The sequence below is a fragment of the Paralichthys olivaceus genome, chromosome 10 (assembly GCF_024713975.1).
Source record: "Paralichthys olivaceus isolate ysfri-2021 chromosome 10, ASM2471397v2, whole genome shotgun sequence".
In the NCBI taxonomy this organism is placed as follows: Eukaryota; Metazoa; Chordata; class Actinopteri; order Pleuronectiformes; family Paralichthyidae; genus Paralichthys; species Paralichthys olivaceus.
Window position 1 is genome coordinate 23,342,347 of NC_091102.1, and position 15,679 is coordinate 23,358,025.

Consider the following 15,679-nt stretch of genomic DNA (forward strand, 5'->3'; position numbering starts at 1 on the left):
AATTGCATGTGACAACAGGTCGCATAAATTGTGTTTTTACCTGAAAGATCATTCAAAACATAAAATTTGTTAATGTGGCAAGTTCTCCTAAATCACTCACACAAAACTTAACAAATCTGTTCTTACAAACGGTTCTTGCATGAGGCCCAATGTGTTGTGGCTGACAAACCATGCAGTATTACCTCTGGCTCGACTAATGCCAGCGTGAAGGTATAAAAATGTGACAAAATTCAGATAAATTTGATCTGTATTGTGACAAATCACAACATACATTATCTAAAGGCAATTTACATAGTTATTAAAGTCAAAGTAGAGAGTGAAGAGCAGTAGTGAAGGTGGGGAGAGGTGCACACTCACAAGCAATGATGAAGGCAGAAAAAGAAGCAACAATTAAATGTCAAAAAAGTTTATTTTGAAAAATCAATTTACACAGGCAATGTGGCAAAATACACACTTTCAATGTATACATGCACACATTCAACTTAGATTCATTCAAGAGTCAAATAAAGGAAACAATAGCGCTGTTGATTAGTAGTATCATTGATTTACAGTTCTTGATGTGTCCTTCTTGGCCTTCTTGTTGTTGTTTGTCTTCTGTGTCATCGTCCTCTTCAGCTGCTGGTCCTCCAGTCTCTGCTGCTTCTTCTGTAGGTATACTGTCACATTGTCAAAACTCGTCTTGTACAGATGCTCGAACCGGTTGTTGGTCCTGGTGGAGGCTGTTGTGTAAGAGAACAGTAACATGAAGTTAGTTCTTGTCACTCTCCTAATGTATTCTGTTCCATTCTGTGTACAAAATAAATGTCCCCAAAACAAAAGTATATATCAAATGGTGAATTGTGTGCAAAGTACAGCCCTCTGAGACATAATTGTAGAAGAGGACAAAACATTACCCAAAGCATCTGTTTAAGGTGGTAGGATAACCACAGCAGGTTGAAGCAGATCATCATGAACCAAAATGTTCTGTATGTAGTCTGTGTAAACAGCTCAAGATGCTTTGGGTGAGTTGACATGTTACATGTTACATCACCTCACAGTTATTTCTGTATAGAGGGTACATGTGGGATGAGAATAAAAGGGTAGACACAAAGAATGCACCGAAAAGCCAAAAGGCTACAATGGAGGAGTGGTTGCACGTGTGTCGTCACTCACCTTCCAATGTTTCCCAATGTGGCCTGAAGGCTTCAGTGACTGTGTGGAGTTCAGGGCTCTCATGATCACACTAGATGAAGCAGGAGAGCACACAGGTCAGCGAGAACCAGTGCACACAGGATGGAATTATAATAATAATAAAAGAAAATGTGAACTACACCAAACTGTTTTATGAGTGGCTAGGTCAAAGACCAGAGCCCACATCTAAGGTCCAGCAGATATCAATACACAGAAACTTCCATCCAATTCTTGTAGAGCAAGTGAATACTGTGTGGAGCAAATCTGTCAGAATTTAAGATAATGCCAAATCAGATGCTAACTGTGACTTAAAGGGACAGTTCACTGTAAAATGAAAATTGACTCATTATCTACTCATCACTATGCCGATGGAGGGATGGGTGAAGTGTTTGAGTCCACAAAACACTTTTGGAGGTTCAGAGGTAAACAGTGTTGCAGCCAAATCCAATACAATTAAAGTAAATGGTGAAAAGAAATGCACCCGTACTGCTCCTGTGGTGTCATGCAAGTGTCCGTAGTAACTGGACATTCAAATTTGACTCGAAGCTGTGTCATTTACACCGTTATACCACTGCACAAAAGCTCACACCCAGGGGCATGCGTTAGCATCGCTTCATCCACTAGCATGCTGCTTGTGGTAGGGGAATTTTAGACTAAAACCATGGTATAAATGACGCTGTTACGAGTCAAATTTGAATGTCTGGTCTCCAGACACTTGGATGACACTACAGGAGCAGTATGGAGGCATATTATGTTTCTTTCTGTAATTTTATGACATCTGAAGAAGATAATGAGTGAATTTTCATTTTTCCGTGAACTATCCCTTTACGTTTGTGTCTTTATTATTCTTCTCCTTCCAATGAATTTTATATTGGCGGATGTGAAATGGTTGTGAAATGGCGTATCCAACTGACATGATAGCACCCCCTCAAAGTGCAGCCACTGTGGTACATTTTACCAAAATGGATGAAAATCTTTGGGCTTATGTATCATGCCCAGACATACAAAAAAGTCAAGAGGACCCTTATACCAAACCCAACAGAAGTCAGCCATTTATGATTGATAACATTGACTTCAGAATTTGGCCTATGCAATCAAACGCCTTAATGATAAAAAGTTGTGCTCTTTGTCAGAGGGTGTGTACGTGGCATGGTGTCGACATGTCAATGTTTAACCATAAAACAGGAAGCTTCAGTGCACATTATCCAACCTGCATCAAACTTCACATTTGACAAAATATATATTAGAATATAAATATTTTCAAAATATCTAAAGAGTATAATTAGCAATAATTTGTTCAATGCTTATTCGAAAACAACATTACACCATGTAAAACGTGGAAAGAGTGCTCTAAGCCTTTTATCAGTAGTGAAGCTCTATAATAATTTGAAAATCCTTCTGTGAATCTCTTTGAAAGCAGCCAACATTAATACTATCAACTTAGGTCAATGTCTGAAGGTGTGTAAATTTATCACACTGTACCTCCCAGGAGCCTTGTCTGTGTGAGAAGATTTGGAGTGGTGCATCATAGGACTCCATCAGCACCCAGAGCCTATTCTCTGAGTCAAAGGTCATGTCAAGGGGACAGTGTGGCAAAGACAGCTGACTATGTGGCACAAGCTTCTCTTTACCCACCAGGTCCAGGGTGAAGAACTGGACTGTAGATACTCTGGGGAAACATAAGAAACATTAGTGATCAACTGGTGTCTGATTGGATCTATCAGTATTTTAGAAGCCAATTCTGACTGAGTAATTGATGATTTCACTGATTGGCCAGTTTCTGCAGACTGACTTTAAGATTCAGTATCTCAGAAAATTAGAGTATTACATAAGACCAATAAAACAAAGGATTTTTAATACAGAAATGTCAGCATACAGAAAAGTATGTCATACATATGTGCCCTCAATACTTGGTCAGGGCTCCTTTTGCATGAATTACTGCAAGGTGATCAGCCTGTGGCACTGCTAAGGTGTTATGGGAGCCCAGGTTGCTTTGATAGCGGCCTTCAGCTCGTCTGCATTGTTGGGTCTGGTGTCTCTCATGTTCCACTTGACAATACCCCATAGATTCTTTATGGGGTTCAGGTCAGGCGAGTTTGCTGGCCAATCAAGCACAGTGATACCATGGTCATTAAACCAGATATTGGTACTTTTGGCAGTGCAGGCAGGTGCCAGGTCCTGATGAAAAATGAAATCAGCATCTCCATAAAGCTTGTTAGCGGAAGGAAGCATGAAGTGCTCTAATATGTCCTGGTAGACGGCTGCGTTGACTTTGGACTTGATAAAACAAGGTGGACCAACACCAGCAGATGACATGGCTCTCCAAATCATCACTGACTGTAGAAACTTCACACTGGACTTCAAGCAACTTGGATTCTGTGCTTCTCCACTCTTCCTCCAGACTCTGGGACCTAGATTTCCAAATGAAATGCAAAATTTACTTTCGTCTGAAAAGAGGACTTTGGACCACTGAGCAACAGTCCAGTTCTTTTTCTCCTTAGCCCAGGTAAGACGCTTCTGATGTTGTCTCCGGTTCAGGAGTGGCTTGACATGAGGAATGCGACAGTTGTAGCCCATGTCCTGGATACGTCTGTGCGTGGTGGCTCTTGATGCACTGACTCCAGCCTCCTTGTGAATCTCCCCCATATTCTTGAATGGCCGTTTCACGATCCTCTCAAGGCTGCGGTTATCCCTGTTGCTTGTGCACCTTTTTCTACCACATTTTTTTTCTTCCACTCAACTTGCCATGAATTCGCTTGGATACAGCACTCTGTGAACAGCCAGCGCCTTTAGCAATGACCTTTTGTGGCTTACCTTCCTTGCGGAGGGTGTCAATGTCTGTCTTCTAGACAACTGTCAAGTCAGCAGTCTTCCCCAAGACTGTGTAGCCTACTGAACCAGCCTTAGAGACCATTTAAAGGCTCAGGAAACCTTTGCAGTTGTTTGGAGTTAATTAGCTGATTAGAGTGGGACATTGTGAGTCTACAATATTACACTTTCCTACTGTGGAGAATAGAAAAGAGTGATTTTTAACATAAACCCACTTTTTTTGCACAAAAAAACCCTAACCCTAACCCAACCTTTATTTACTCCAAATAAATTTGTATTGATTTTGTGCCATATTTGAGGAACAATTGATATGAAGAATCGCATGTTTTATATATTATGAATGGAGTAGCTCATAGAAATCATGTATGTGGAAATTAATCTTTAATACTTCAGAGTCCCTTCCATGTTCCTTTCAGAGGTAAATACACATGGTTGAAGGAAAAAATCTTTTAAAGTCCATAATGAAGAAGCAGGCTATTCCATTTTCATCTCTCTGTATGTGTCCCTTACAATGAAATTCTGATTGGAATAAAGACATGTTTTTTGGATTCAACTAATTTTTACTATTGGTGATGATTTTATGTTATATTCTTTACAATCAGGGCCTCATTATAGAGAAAGGCATTACCTCTGATATATTCTATATTCAGTGAAAGAATAGGATACTGTTAAAATTGACATAACTTTACTGACAATTATATACAGTATATTGTAGAAAAGTCTATACTAGAAATGACTTGCAATGAAAACTCTTATTTTACTACATGCCCTGAATAGGACTGAACTGGGTACATGCTTGGAGTTTTAACTGCGTGAATATGTTTCAATATCTCCATTTAGATTTAGTGTTGGCCCCCAGTTGTAAGTCACTTTGAATAAAAGCCTCTAAAGGTAAATGCCTAGTTTGGAGCTGGAGAAGGTAAATTTGGATATCACTTATTCCTCCTTATACCACAGCTTCATCAAATATTTCACCTTGTTAGAGGTGTCAGAAAATAATGTGTTTACATTATTTTCTGACACAGTACATACAGTTTCACATGTGTTGCGGCTTGGGCTTGAGTAGGATCAACTGGGACTGCAGTTGGTCCAGGCTTTTGATGGGCTGAATGGTTAATGTGCTACCTGTGTTTGTTTAGTTTTGTTTGTTGAAGCAATGGAGCAGAGAGCACACTAGTATTTGACCAAGCTCAGCTCCAATCCATGTTTTTTGTTTTATTAGAATACCGAACTTATCTCGACGATGTCTGTGAATGTGTGGCCCAAAAGTCTGATGATTTGACATTAAAAAACCCAAAGGACAAATTAACACAGCGAGTTACACTCACCTTTCACACTGCACAGCAATGTGGCATCCATCAGGGGAGCTGGTGATACGACACACAGTTGGCCTCTGGAAAAAAAGACAGAAAGTGGATGAAATGACTGTACAATATGAAACAGACGAAACAGAACTAAACACAATCATCTCCTGACTTTTGTGGTTATGGGCTATACAAATAAAATTTGATCGATTGATTGATTGATGTGCCAGAGCCAAATGTTTGGCATCTGTTCTTGGCAATTTTCTCCTTTAAGGTAGTCAATTTTCATTTCTGGCTGAAACTAGCCCTTTAAAGACAGCCAAACAGAGCTGCTAATCCTTAACACATATACAGTAAGTACATAACATTGATAGTCAGGGGTAAATTGTTTTAGCAGTTAACACAGAAAGACTCAACATGGTAACCAATTCATGCTCGTTGGTCTTTTCTGCATTCCTGGTGCAATTATGCCTTGGTTACCTTCTCTTTGTCATCGTTAGAGCTTGGTGTCTCTTCAAGTTCTTTGAGGTCCCAGCTTTGCAGCCTAAGGCCAGACTCATACTCCCACAGCTTCACAGTCCCATCCTAAAAGTCACAAAAACACTTCACATTATGCTGAAAATCCACTGGACATAGGTTTTTAATGTTTTTAAATTTTAAAACAAAGTTTTCACCTGCAGATTTTTGCTGCATGTACACTGTCCACAGTACAACGTTTTGTCTCTGTAAGCACCATTTTTTTTCATAATTTCAATGTTTACATGGCTCTGCCTTGTCAACATTAAAAAGTAACTTAAAAAAGAAATGATTGATGCAATAATGGATTTATTTATTTTATTTACTTCTTCCGACAATGATTCAATGTCAGAAAATCTCATCAATGATCTTTAATTTATAAACTAGAGCAGCAGGCATTCATCTGATTGGCCAAATCTATGGAAATGCGGAGCATGAATGCATGGCACATCATTTATCGCAGTTCAAGCAACTCAATGCATTTAGGCATCTAGACGTGATGAAGACGACTTGCTGAAGTTCAAACGGAGCATCAGCATGGTTGTTGGTGCCAGACGGGCTGGTCTGAGTATTTCATAACCTGCTAATCTACTGGGATTTTCACGCACAACCATCTCTAGGGTTTACAGAGAATTGTCTGAAAAACACAAAATATCCAGTGAGCAGCAGTTGTGTGGACAAAAATGCCTTATTGCTGTCAGAGGTCAGAGGAGAATGGGCAGAGTGGTTCGAGATGATAGAAAGGCAACAGTAACTCAAATAACCACTTGTTACAACCAAGGTATGCAGAATACCATCTCTGAACACACGACACGTGGAACCTTGAAGCAGATGGGCTACAGCAGCAGAAGACCACACTGGATGCCACTCCTGTCAGCTAAGAACATAAAACTGAGGCTACAATTCAAACAGGCTCACCAAAACTGGACAATAGAAGATTGAAAAAACGTTGCCTTAATTTCAGCTGCAACATTCAGATGGGAGGGTCAGAATATGGCATAAACAACAGGAAAGCATGGATCCATCCTGCCTTGTATCAACGGTTCAGGCTGGTGGTGGTGGTGTTATGGTGTGGGGGGATATTTTCTTGGCACACTTTGGGCCCCTTAGAACCAATTGAGCATTGTTTAAACACCACAGCCTACCTGAGTATTGTTGCTGACCTTGTCCATCCCTTGAAGGGACCACACTGTACCCATCTTCTGATGGCTACTTCCAGCAGGATAATGCACCATGTCACAAAGCTTACATCCTCTTAAACTGGTTTCTTGAACATGACAAGGAGTTCACTGTACTCCAATGGCCTCCACAGTCACCAGATCTCAATCCAACAGAGCACCTTTGGGATGTGGTGAAATGGGATGTGCATGGATGTGCAGCCGACAAATCTGCAGTAACTGCGTGATGCTATCATGCCAATATGGACCAAAATCTGAGGAATGTTTCCAACACCTTATTGAATCTTTGCTACGAAGAATTAAGGCAGTTCTGAAGTGAAAAGGGGGTCCAACCCGGTACTAGCAAGGTGTACCTAATAAAGTGGCCGTTGAGTGTATATCTCATGCTTGTTTATATCGTGATGATGATACATTTTGTTTTAATGTAATATTTTAATATTGTGTAGCCCTAGTTGAAATGGCCATTTCTAATCAAACTATAATTTCATTATTAACTAAAATTGAAAACATAAAGCACAGGATGTTGATAAGTTGTATGTGTGTTGATGTAACTTACCCCCGATCCAGACAGCAGACAGTGGGATTGAGCTGATGGGATCAGCAAGGCACTGACAAACCTGAGAGAAAATAGGACAAAAGACATAAACAGTAATGAAAACTATCTATATTATATATATATATATTGTCCTGCACCAGGAGGAATCCAGGGCCCACTGCACCAGTGTAAGATCTGACAATTGCTCTGATATCCCTGAAGTTTAACTGACGATTACTACTTTTAATTAATTTTGAGCGGTGCATAAATATATATATATATATATATAACCACATTTACATATAGTTGAGGAATTTTGTAAATCCCATTACTGTATATGCAACTATATACTGTATTAAGTATATATAGTGTTTATTACATTATATCTGTACACCATTTCAGAGAAGAGTGCCTTGCTAATTCCACAGATACTCCCTCTCTCTCTAAGAACTACCCAAGGTCATGTTATAGATAAAGGACCAACCAACAGTACATTGTATTGCCTACGCTTAAGAACTTTCATATCTAACTCAGAAGCCCCAAACAGAGAGGCACCAACTCTTTTCCATATTACACCAGTGGCAAGGACACAATGTGTGCACACGATGCATATTTAGATTTAACTATCCAATAGGATGCAAACACCTACATGGCACATAGAGAGTGACAGCAATCCTAGCCATTCATTGATGTGACTAAAGTAGAGGAAGATATATGGGGAGGCTGGGGGAGACATCTTGCTTCTGTTACTCTGTTAGTGTTTGTATATTGTTGCACCTTCTGGTCTCCTTGATGCATCAATTCTACATTAAAATCTTCTGCATAAGATATTGGCTGCTGCCTGAGTTCTCCTTTCACCAGCTTCCAGAACATTTCCATAACACATATACACACATATTCACATAAAGGGTTATTTTTTTATTATATTAATATATATTACTGTATTATAAATGAAATATTATAGTTATTCATTATTATTAATATATATTGATACTAATGGTTGTTACTTCTAATGATAAATTATGATAATAATGGTTATTACTGATTTTTTCTTTCTCTTATTGGTGGCCTTATTAAGGTTATTATTACTTATTGTTGATATCAATAATACTGTCATTACCATCACTCTTCCTATTAACCATTATAAATGTAGCCAAGAGTTGTATTCACCTATACTGAGAGGTAATAGTATAAAAAGAACATAAAGAGTGTTGAACCAGGACAGTATGCCCATTTATTCTTTCACAACTAGTCAACACTTCCACTCAAAACAGAATAACTTCTTCCAGTGACTCTTCACAATAAAAATCCCAAACGAATGCACTGCTTATGATGACAGGAAACACAAATTCACTGACCAACCTTCCACAACAAGGCATCGATAATCTTGAAAATCATGAAACCGTGATATTTCCTCTGACATTGTTCCCAGTGACTTCAGACCGTAATTAGTATCCCCATGTGTTTTGTCATTTGTAAAGCACTTTGTAAAGAACAAGTGACTACTCTATACTGTGTAGTTCAGTACTGTAGTGAACGTAGTTTTAAAAAAATGCACACAATATACTGTATGCATCTTATAAATTATAAGAATAGAGGGAAAGAGCTGTCCACCATAAACACATAATCTTGTCATGAACACCTGTCTCCTGTCCATGTCCACTTTTAACTTGGCCAAGTGCCATACAAGGTAAGCATGTCAAGAGAAGTGATGTATGTTCAACAGGTGCCTCTCAGTGAGGAACTTCTTGACTGGAGGGCGTCCACCTGCAGGTGTTTAATAAAATTAGAAAAACTACTCTCTTGATTTTGATTCCTCTGTTTTCCCCTAAATTTCCTGTCTTATATTAATTAAATGGAGTTTTCAAAAACTTGGTGATTTTCTCCTTTCAGGTAATTTACTCACTGTTGATGTCCAAGGCAGAAGGACTGGATGTTGTATGGACACTTGAAGTGGCTCACTCTGATCTTTTCATCACGGTCAGCTGTGATGATGTATTTGTCATCGGGTGACATAGTCTGAAAAACAGCAGAAGGGTAAAGTGAAATGAGAATCACAGCTCTATTAATCCCTCTATTCCTCAAACCCTGAGAATCAATGATTTCATGAACTACTTCACAAATAAAATTATAAACATCAGGGGAAAAATCCCCCACCTCCTCCGCATGAATAGCACAGATACATTGTTGAGTCCAGAAACCATAGAACCACCTGTAACACCAGATTTATATTTGGACCACTTTTCTTCAATTGATCTTCGAACCGAGGGACTAAGGACAGAGGGTGTCACTCCCTGTACAGATTGTAAAGCCCTCTGAGGCAAAATGTGTTTTGTGAATTTGGGCTACACAAAATAAAATTTGATTTGATTTGAAATTTGATCGTCCTGAACTGACTCACTAGTTTCATCATCTAAACCAGGGGTGTCAAACTCATTTTAGTAAGGGGCCACATACTGCCCACTTTGATCTCAAGTGGGCCAGACCAGTAAAATCACAGCATAATAATGCATACATAATGGAAATGTTTCTCTATGCTTAAATCACTGGTGAAGGTTTTTGGATGATAACCCTTTTGTAAGGTCTTTCTACAATAAACTAGAAACATAAAAACCAAAAACTCAGACATCAGACCACTGTTTACATGTTACATGTTCATGCATTTGTTACCTCTAGACTGGATTACTGTAATTCTTTATTATCAGGATGTCCCAGTTAGTCTGTGAAAAGCCTCCAGTTGGTACAAAATGCTGCAGCACGAGTGCTGACAGGAACTAGATGGAGAGATCATATTACTCCTGTCTTAGCTTCTCTACATTGGCTCCCTGTAAAATTCAGAATAGAATTCAAGATCCTGCTCCTCACATGTAAAGCCCTTAACAATCAAGCCCCTTCATATATCAGAGCTCATAACACTGTATTATCCAAATGGATCACTTCGTTCCCAAAACATTGTGGTTCCAAGAGTCAGTAAGAGTAGAACAGGAGGTAGAGCATTCAGCTACCAGGCTCCTCTCCTGTGGAACCAGCTCCCACTCTGGGTTCGGGACCTTATTTCTATAGGGCCCACTTTGGCCCCATAGAAATAATAGTGGATTGAACTGGAACTTAGCAAGAGGTATCTTTAAATTTCTCAGAGAGCTCAGAGCACAACCAGGAACCAGCTCCCAGTCTGGGTTCAGGCAGAGACACTCTTTACATTTAAGGTTGACTTAAAACATTCCTTTTTGAAAAAGCCAATAGTTAGTGCTGGCTGATATGAGCCCTGAACCATTCACTTAGTTATGCTGCTATAGGGAAACAAGGGAAAACTCCGATCATGTATTTTGCGTGACCCTTGTGTTGTACTTAACAAGGCTTTACAGCAGGTGTAACATGGGACCGAAGGCACAATGACAGCATGTGGTTCTATTTATACTCTTCCAATCTTTATGCAAGAGCACACATAAGTAATTTCTGTTTGCAAAGACTAAGTGTGGCTGTAAGAAGCAGAGTAAACTGTTGCTCCCACAATGGTCATTAATGCATCAGTGAACGGAAACACATTTTAAATCAGCGCTGTTCTCTCTGTTCACTCTTCTGCTCCTCCTGCATCACATGCAGTATATCATACAAACCTAGGAATTTTCGGACATGTGCTTGTCAAGTTATAAAGCTGTAATGAACATCAAGGTAATAGTCATCTAGGTCTACAGACGTCACTTGCACTCCGCCCTATTTTGGAGCAAAAACGCAGATAATTGTACACCCAAATTAAAATGGCGTGTTTTGTGGACTCAAACACTTCATCCACCCTTATTTCGGCATAGAGGTAAGTAGACAATGAGTGAATTATCCTTTTTGGGTGAACTATCCCTTTAAGCACTATAGAAGTTCTGCTAGAAACAGCTGTCGGTGTCAAAGACCGTGATACTTGACTATGACTCATAAACTATTTTATTGATCGACACACATACATACTGATCCCTACTGAAAAGAGACTTGTGGTGCAATGTAATGCTTTTATATTGCATTAGGTAATAATGAGTGGGACAGAACATGATAAACGTCATATGTACTAAAAATATTTATATAATATCGTAATTCTTCTTTTAATTGTGGTAAAAACCAAGACAATTCACATGTATTGGTTGGGACTCGAAGCACCCAGCTTGACATTGAGACAATATGGTTAGGGTTAGAAAAACTGGAACATCTAGTCACTGTACCTACATGTATGTAAAAATTCTGAGTGACTACTGAGCTGTAATTGTGGATCTTTAGGCATTTACACATAATGACACATGCTGTTAACAATTATCTAGACTACATTTGTGATGGTGCTATTTGCCCACTGTTTATGCAGCTTAGTGTTCCTTACTATAGATAGCAACATGGACAGGTGTCCCATCTTCAGTTCGCCATCCCTCTGCGGTTCCACCACTGAGAAGGAGTACACGTCTCCTGATTTATCAGCCACCAGCAGCTCATCCTCGGCCTGGCTGAACACAAGGGTTGTGCACCTCCTTGCCACCCATCTGTGTAAGTCACACATAGCTATTATTAATAGATCTGCCGCTGCACATCCTGCTTCATAACATGTACAGTACAAGAGTGAGTATTAAGTAGTACCTGATGCTGATACACTGCCATGAAGGCTCACAGTGAAATAAAACCAGTCTTTTGGTGTCATCAGTCAGTGCCACCAGATTTCCAGAGGGAGACACTGTGAACGCGAGGACTCTGTCACTTCCCATTTCCTCTGAGGCACCATCATCACTGATGACAGAGGGGACAAGCCACAGCTGTTATACATGGATATATTTAAATTACACTCTGTTAATCTTTCCATTATCCTATTGTTGAGACCAGAAAACTATGTATGTTTTTTTTGTTTCTGTTATAAAATTGAGAGTAATCCCTTTCTTTTTGTATGCATTTTTTTTTTCTTAGCAAAGCATAAATGCTTACCACTTACTTAACAACCCACGATCAGTTGCTTGTTTTTACCTGTTGTTGTCATTCTTTGTATTCTTTGGCCTCTTATCAGCAGTGCTGCAGTCAAAAACGAATGGCTCTCTGCAATAAAGTAGAGAAGAGCAGATGTAGCAGTTTGATATACACTCAGTTGATCTTAACTTCCCAGCCTCAAAGTTGTATTTCCCATATACCAATTCAATTTGAAATCCTGCTTCCATACACTTGTTCTAAAAAAGGCAAATGCTGCAGGGGAGCACACACTGTTACGGCCCATAACAATTATATATAATTCAGTTGGGTAGTTTCTTTTTCTATCAGCAAATTAAATGTTGTTGTGAGTGGGCTGTTTTATAGTCTTTTCAAAGACTTAATCTTTAAGCCTTTTTGAACACATTTTAACATTTCTGTATCATCAGTCTTGATTATTGTACAAGAACGTTGTCTAAATTAAAGACAAAAGTCCAAAAATGTGTTTACATAACAAATGGTCAGATTAAAGGTTCAGTGTGTAGGATTTAGTGAAATTCTAGATTTGAAGCTGCAGCTGAACGCCCCTCACCTCACCCTCCACTTCTAAACATGTAAGAGAACCTGTAAGAGAAGAGGTTTGAAACGAGTACATTTTTACAAAGGTATGGGAGTTGTGTTGCTAAGTCTATAAGAGCTGAGGAAGAAAATGTGATTACTAAATTCCACTAAATTCTACACACTGAACCTTTAATCTGACCATTTGTTATGTAAATCATCCCTTTGTCATTTTTGGACGTTCTTGTTGTGTAATACAATGGCTTGTGTTACACTATGTCTATAATGCAAGAACCTCTGGGTTCTCGTAGGAAATGAATTGACAGTGTTGATTTGGCACTACAGATGAATCTTGTAATCACCCACGCTAGCTTTGATATCAACACAACTCAAAACCTCTCAATATGAGACTGAAATCTAGCAACAGTACTTTAACACGCGGAGGATAACACTTTCTACCTTTTGCAATGTATGATCACGGTCACAACTACGACAATGACTTTGTAGATGAAGACAGCATGACACGTGACATCTATGCTAATGATGGCAACGATGATGAGCCTGCGATGAAGGCCAAACTGTGTTACTCAGTTGCCATGTCGTCTTGCACTTTTCCAACATTCACCGAAAGGTAACAGCTTGTAACTCGCAGCGCCAAGTCAACCGTTTGTCAAAGACTGGCATCTAGCTAAAACTGCTGACCGGTGAAAACAGCGTCTCACATCTGCCTGAAGTCACACGTGATGAAAGACGCTTTAAAAACGGTGCCAACCTGTTTTGTTTGGTGTGAACTGCAACGAGTTTCTTGTCGCAGGTGGAAATAAACCACTTTCCACAGAACCCCACTGTTGTCATGCTGGCGGTAGCACGCGACAATCGCTCACACTTCTTTCCGTTTTCGATTTGAGCGTACAGGTGCACCACCGCCACCCACCGGACAGGAGTGTGGAACGTCAGATGAGAGCGTCTCTGCTCTCACCTCATCAATGTAGCTGAAGCTGGCCTCCCTCCTGAATAACAGTTTTGCCCATTGAGTTGGACAGATGGTTAATAACTCTGAATGACTTTTCCTTTTTCTCTATTTCCTTGAAGGGCCTTCTCTCCTTTTGTGCCTATGTTTTGAACTAGGTTCATATTTAAACCATAGGTCTAAACATTTATTCATTTTGCTCTTTATAAAGCTTTGCTATAAGTATTTTTGGATTATGGGTCAAATTTAAGGCCAAGGTAGCTGGCAAATGACGCTGAACTTTCCTTTGGCTTGTCACATGTTTATGTTAATTATACTGGTATTTTCTTTAAATGATGCAGAGCTCCTATGTTGCTGTACTCTTCTTTTCAACTGGTTGGAACTTACTGCTCACTTTTTTCTCTTGTTCTTTATCCACGTTGTCTTTATCTCTTGTTTCTCTTAATACCAGGGGTTTGAGGCAGACATGTAAACAAAGAGCTTTGTTATTTGGTTTTTTTCAAGAATCTCATTCTGCATCTTCTAATGTCAACATTTGGAAATCACAATGGGGTGATGAAATTTGGTTTAAAGTAGAAGTTAATTAATTAATTACTCAATTTTGGAACAAGGCCAAGAGGAAGAAGTCATATCACACCAACTGGGAGCTGTTTAGGTTTGAACAAGTACATTTTTACAAAGGTATGGGAGTTGTGTTGCTAAGTCTATAAGAGCTGAGGAAGAAAATGTGATTACTAAATTTACCTCATTTTATCAAAAGCCCCCAGAGGACGTCTCAGAGGAGGATAGGTTGAAACTATTGGACAGTCAGAACTAGATAAACTAATTTAACCCAATTTAAGAATAATACATTTCCGGGAACAGATGGCTAAACTGCAGAATTTTACAAAACATTTTCAAGCAAACTAACACCATTTCTGTTGCAGGTATTTTCAGAAAGTATAGAAAGTAATGTTCTTCCTCCCAGCTGAGACTCTGTTGCCCAGCCTCACTCAAGAGGTTTATTACAATGATTCCCGAAACCAAAAAAAAGATGTGCTTCTCATCGATAACTGGAGACCTATTTTTCTACTTGACAATGATTTTAAAATGATTCTCTTGTTTTCTTCCAATAGACTTAAAGTGATCCTTAACACAATTATTATTGAGACTCAGTCAGGCTTAAGAAATAGACATATTTCTAATAATGTAAGACTTGTCTTGGGCATACTTGATTATTCTGAGCTGGTATTTTAGGATAGTTTTTTCCTCTTTCTAGACTTCTGTAAGGCCTTTGATTCAAAATAACATAATTTTCATTTTCTCCATAGCCGGTAGGGATATTGTCATTAGTCAAGTGGCGGATGACACAACATTCTTCTTGACAGATGCAAATCAAATACCTGTTGCCCTTCATGTGATTAATGACTTTTCAAAGCCATCTGGTTCATGCTTTAATAAACATAAATGTAAACTGTTGGCTGTTAAAGACTGTAATGTACACACTATTTGCAATATCCCTGTAAAATACCAAATTACTTCTTAGGGGATCCACATTTCTAAAGACCAAAAATCAAGATGCAATTGAATCAATAGTTGCAAAGAGACTTATCGAGAGTCTCAATAATGAAGGCTGAGGGTTTATCTCGGCTCACATACACTGGCCTTACATCTTGACAGTAATGATAGCAAGGTTATTGATCAAATGCTTTTT

The 15,679-nt window shown here is 39.1% G+C and overlaps 1 protein-coding gene across 1 annotated transcript; it reads right to left on the bottom strand.

Moving 5' to 3' along the window:
* Positions 1–390: 390 nt before the first annotated feature.
* Positions 391–13,917, bottom strand: wdr4 (WD repeat domain 4). Its single transcript, XM_020099632.2, has 11 exons — positions 13,789–13,917; positions 12,522–12,590; positions 12,144–12,290; positions 11,893–12,049; positions 9,439–9,551; positions 7,554–7,614; positions 5,784–5,888; positions 5,328–5,392; positions 2,653–2,839; positions 1,153–1,222; positions 391–719 (listed from the first exon to the last, which is right to left on the bottom strand). The coding sequence occupies exons 1-11, from the start codon at positions 13,869–13,871 to the stop codon at positions 538–540; spliced, it is 1,239 nt and encodes a 412-aa protein (XP_019955191.2). The 5' UTR covers positions 13,872–13,917; the 3' UTR covers positions 391–537.
* Between the last annotated feature and the right edge of the window lie 1,762 nt (positions 13,918–15,679).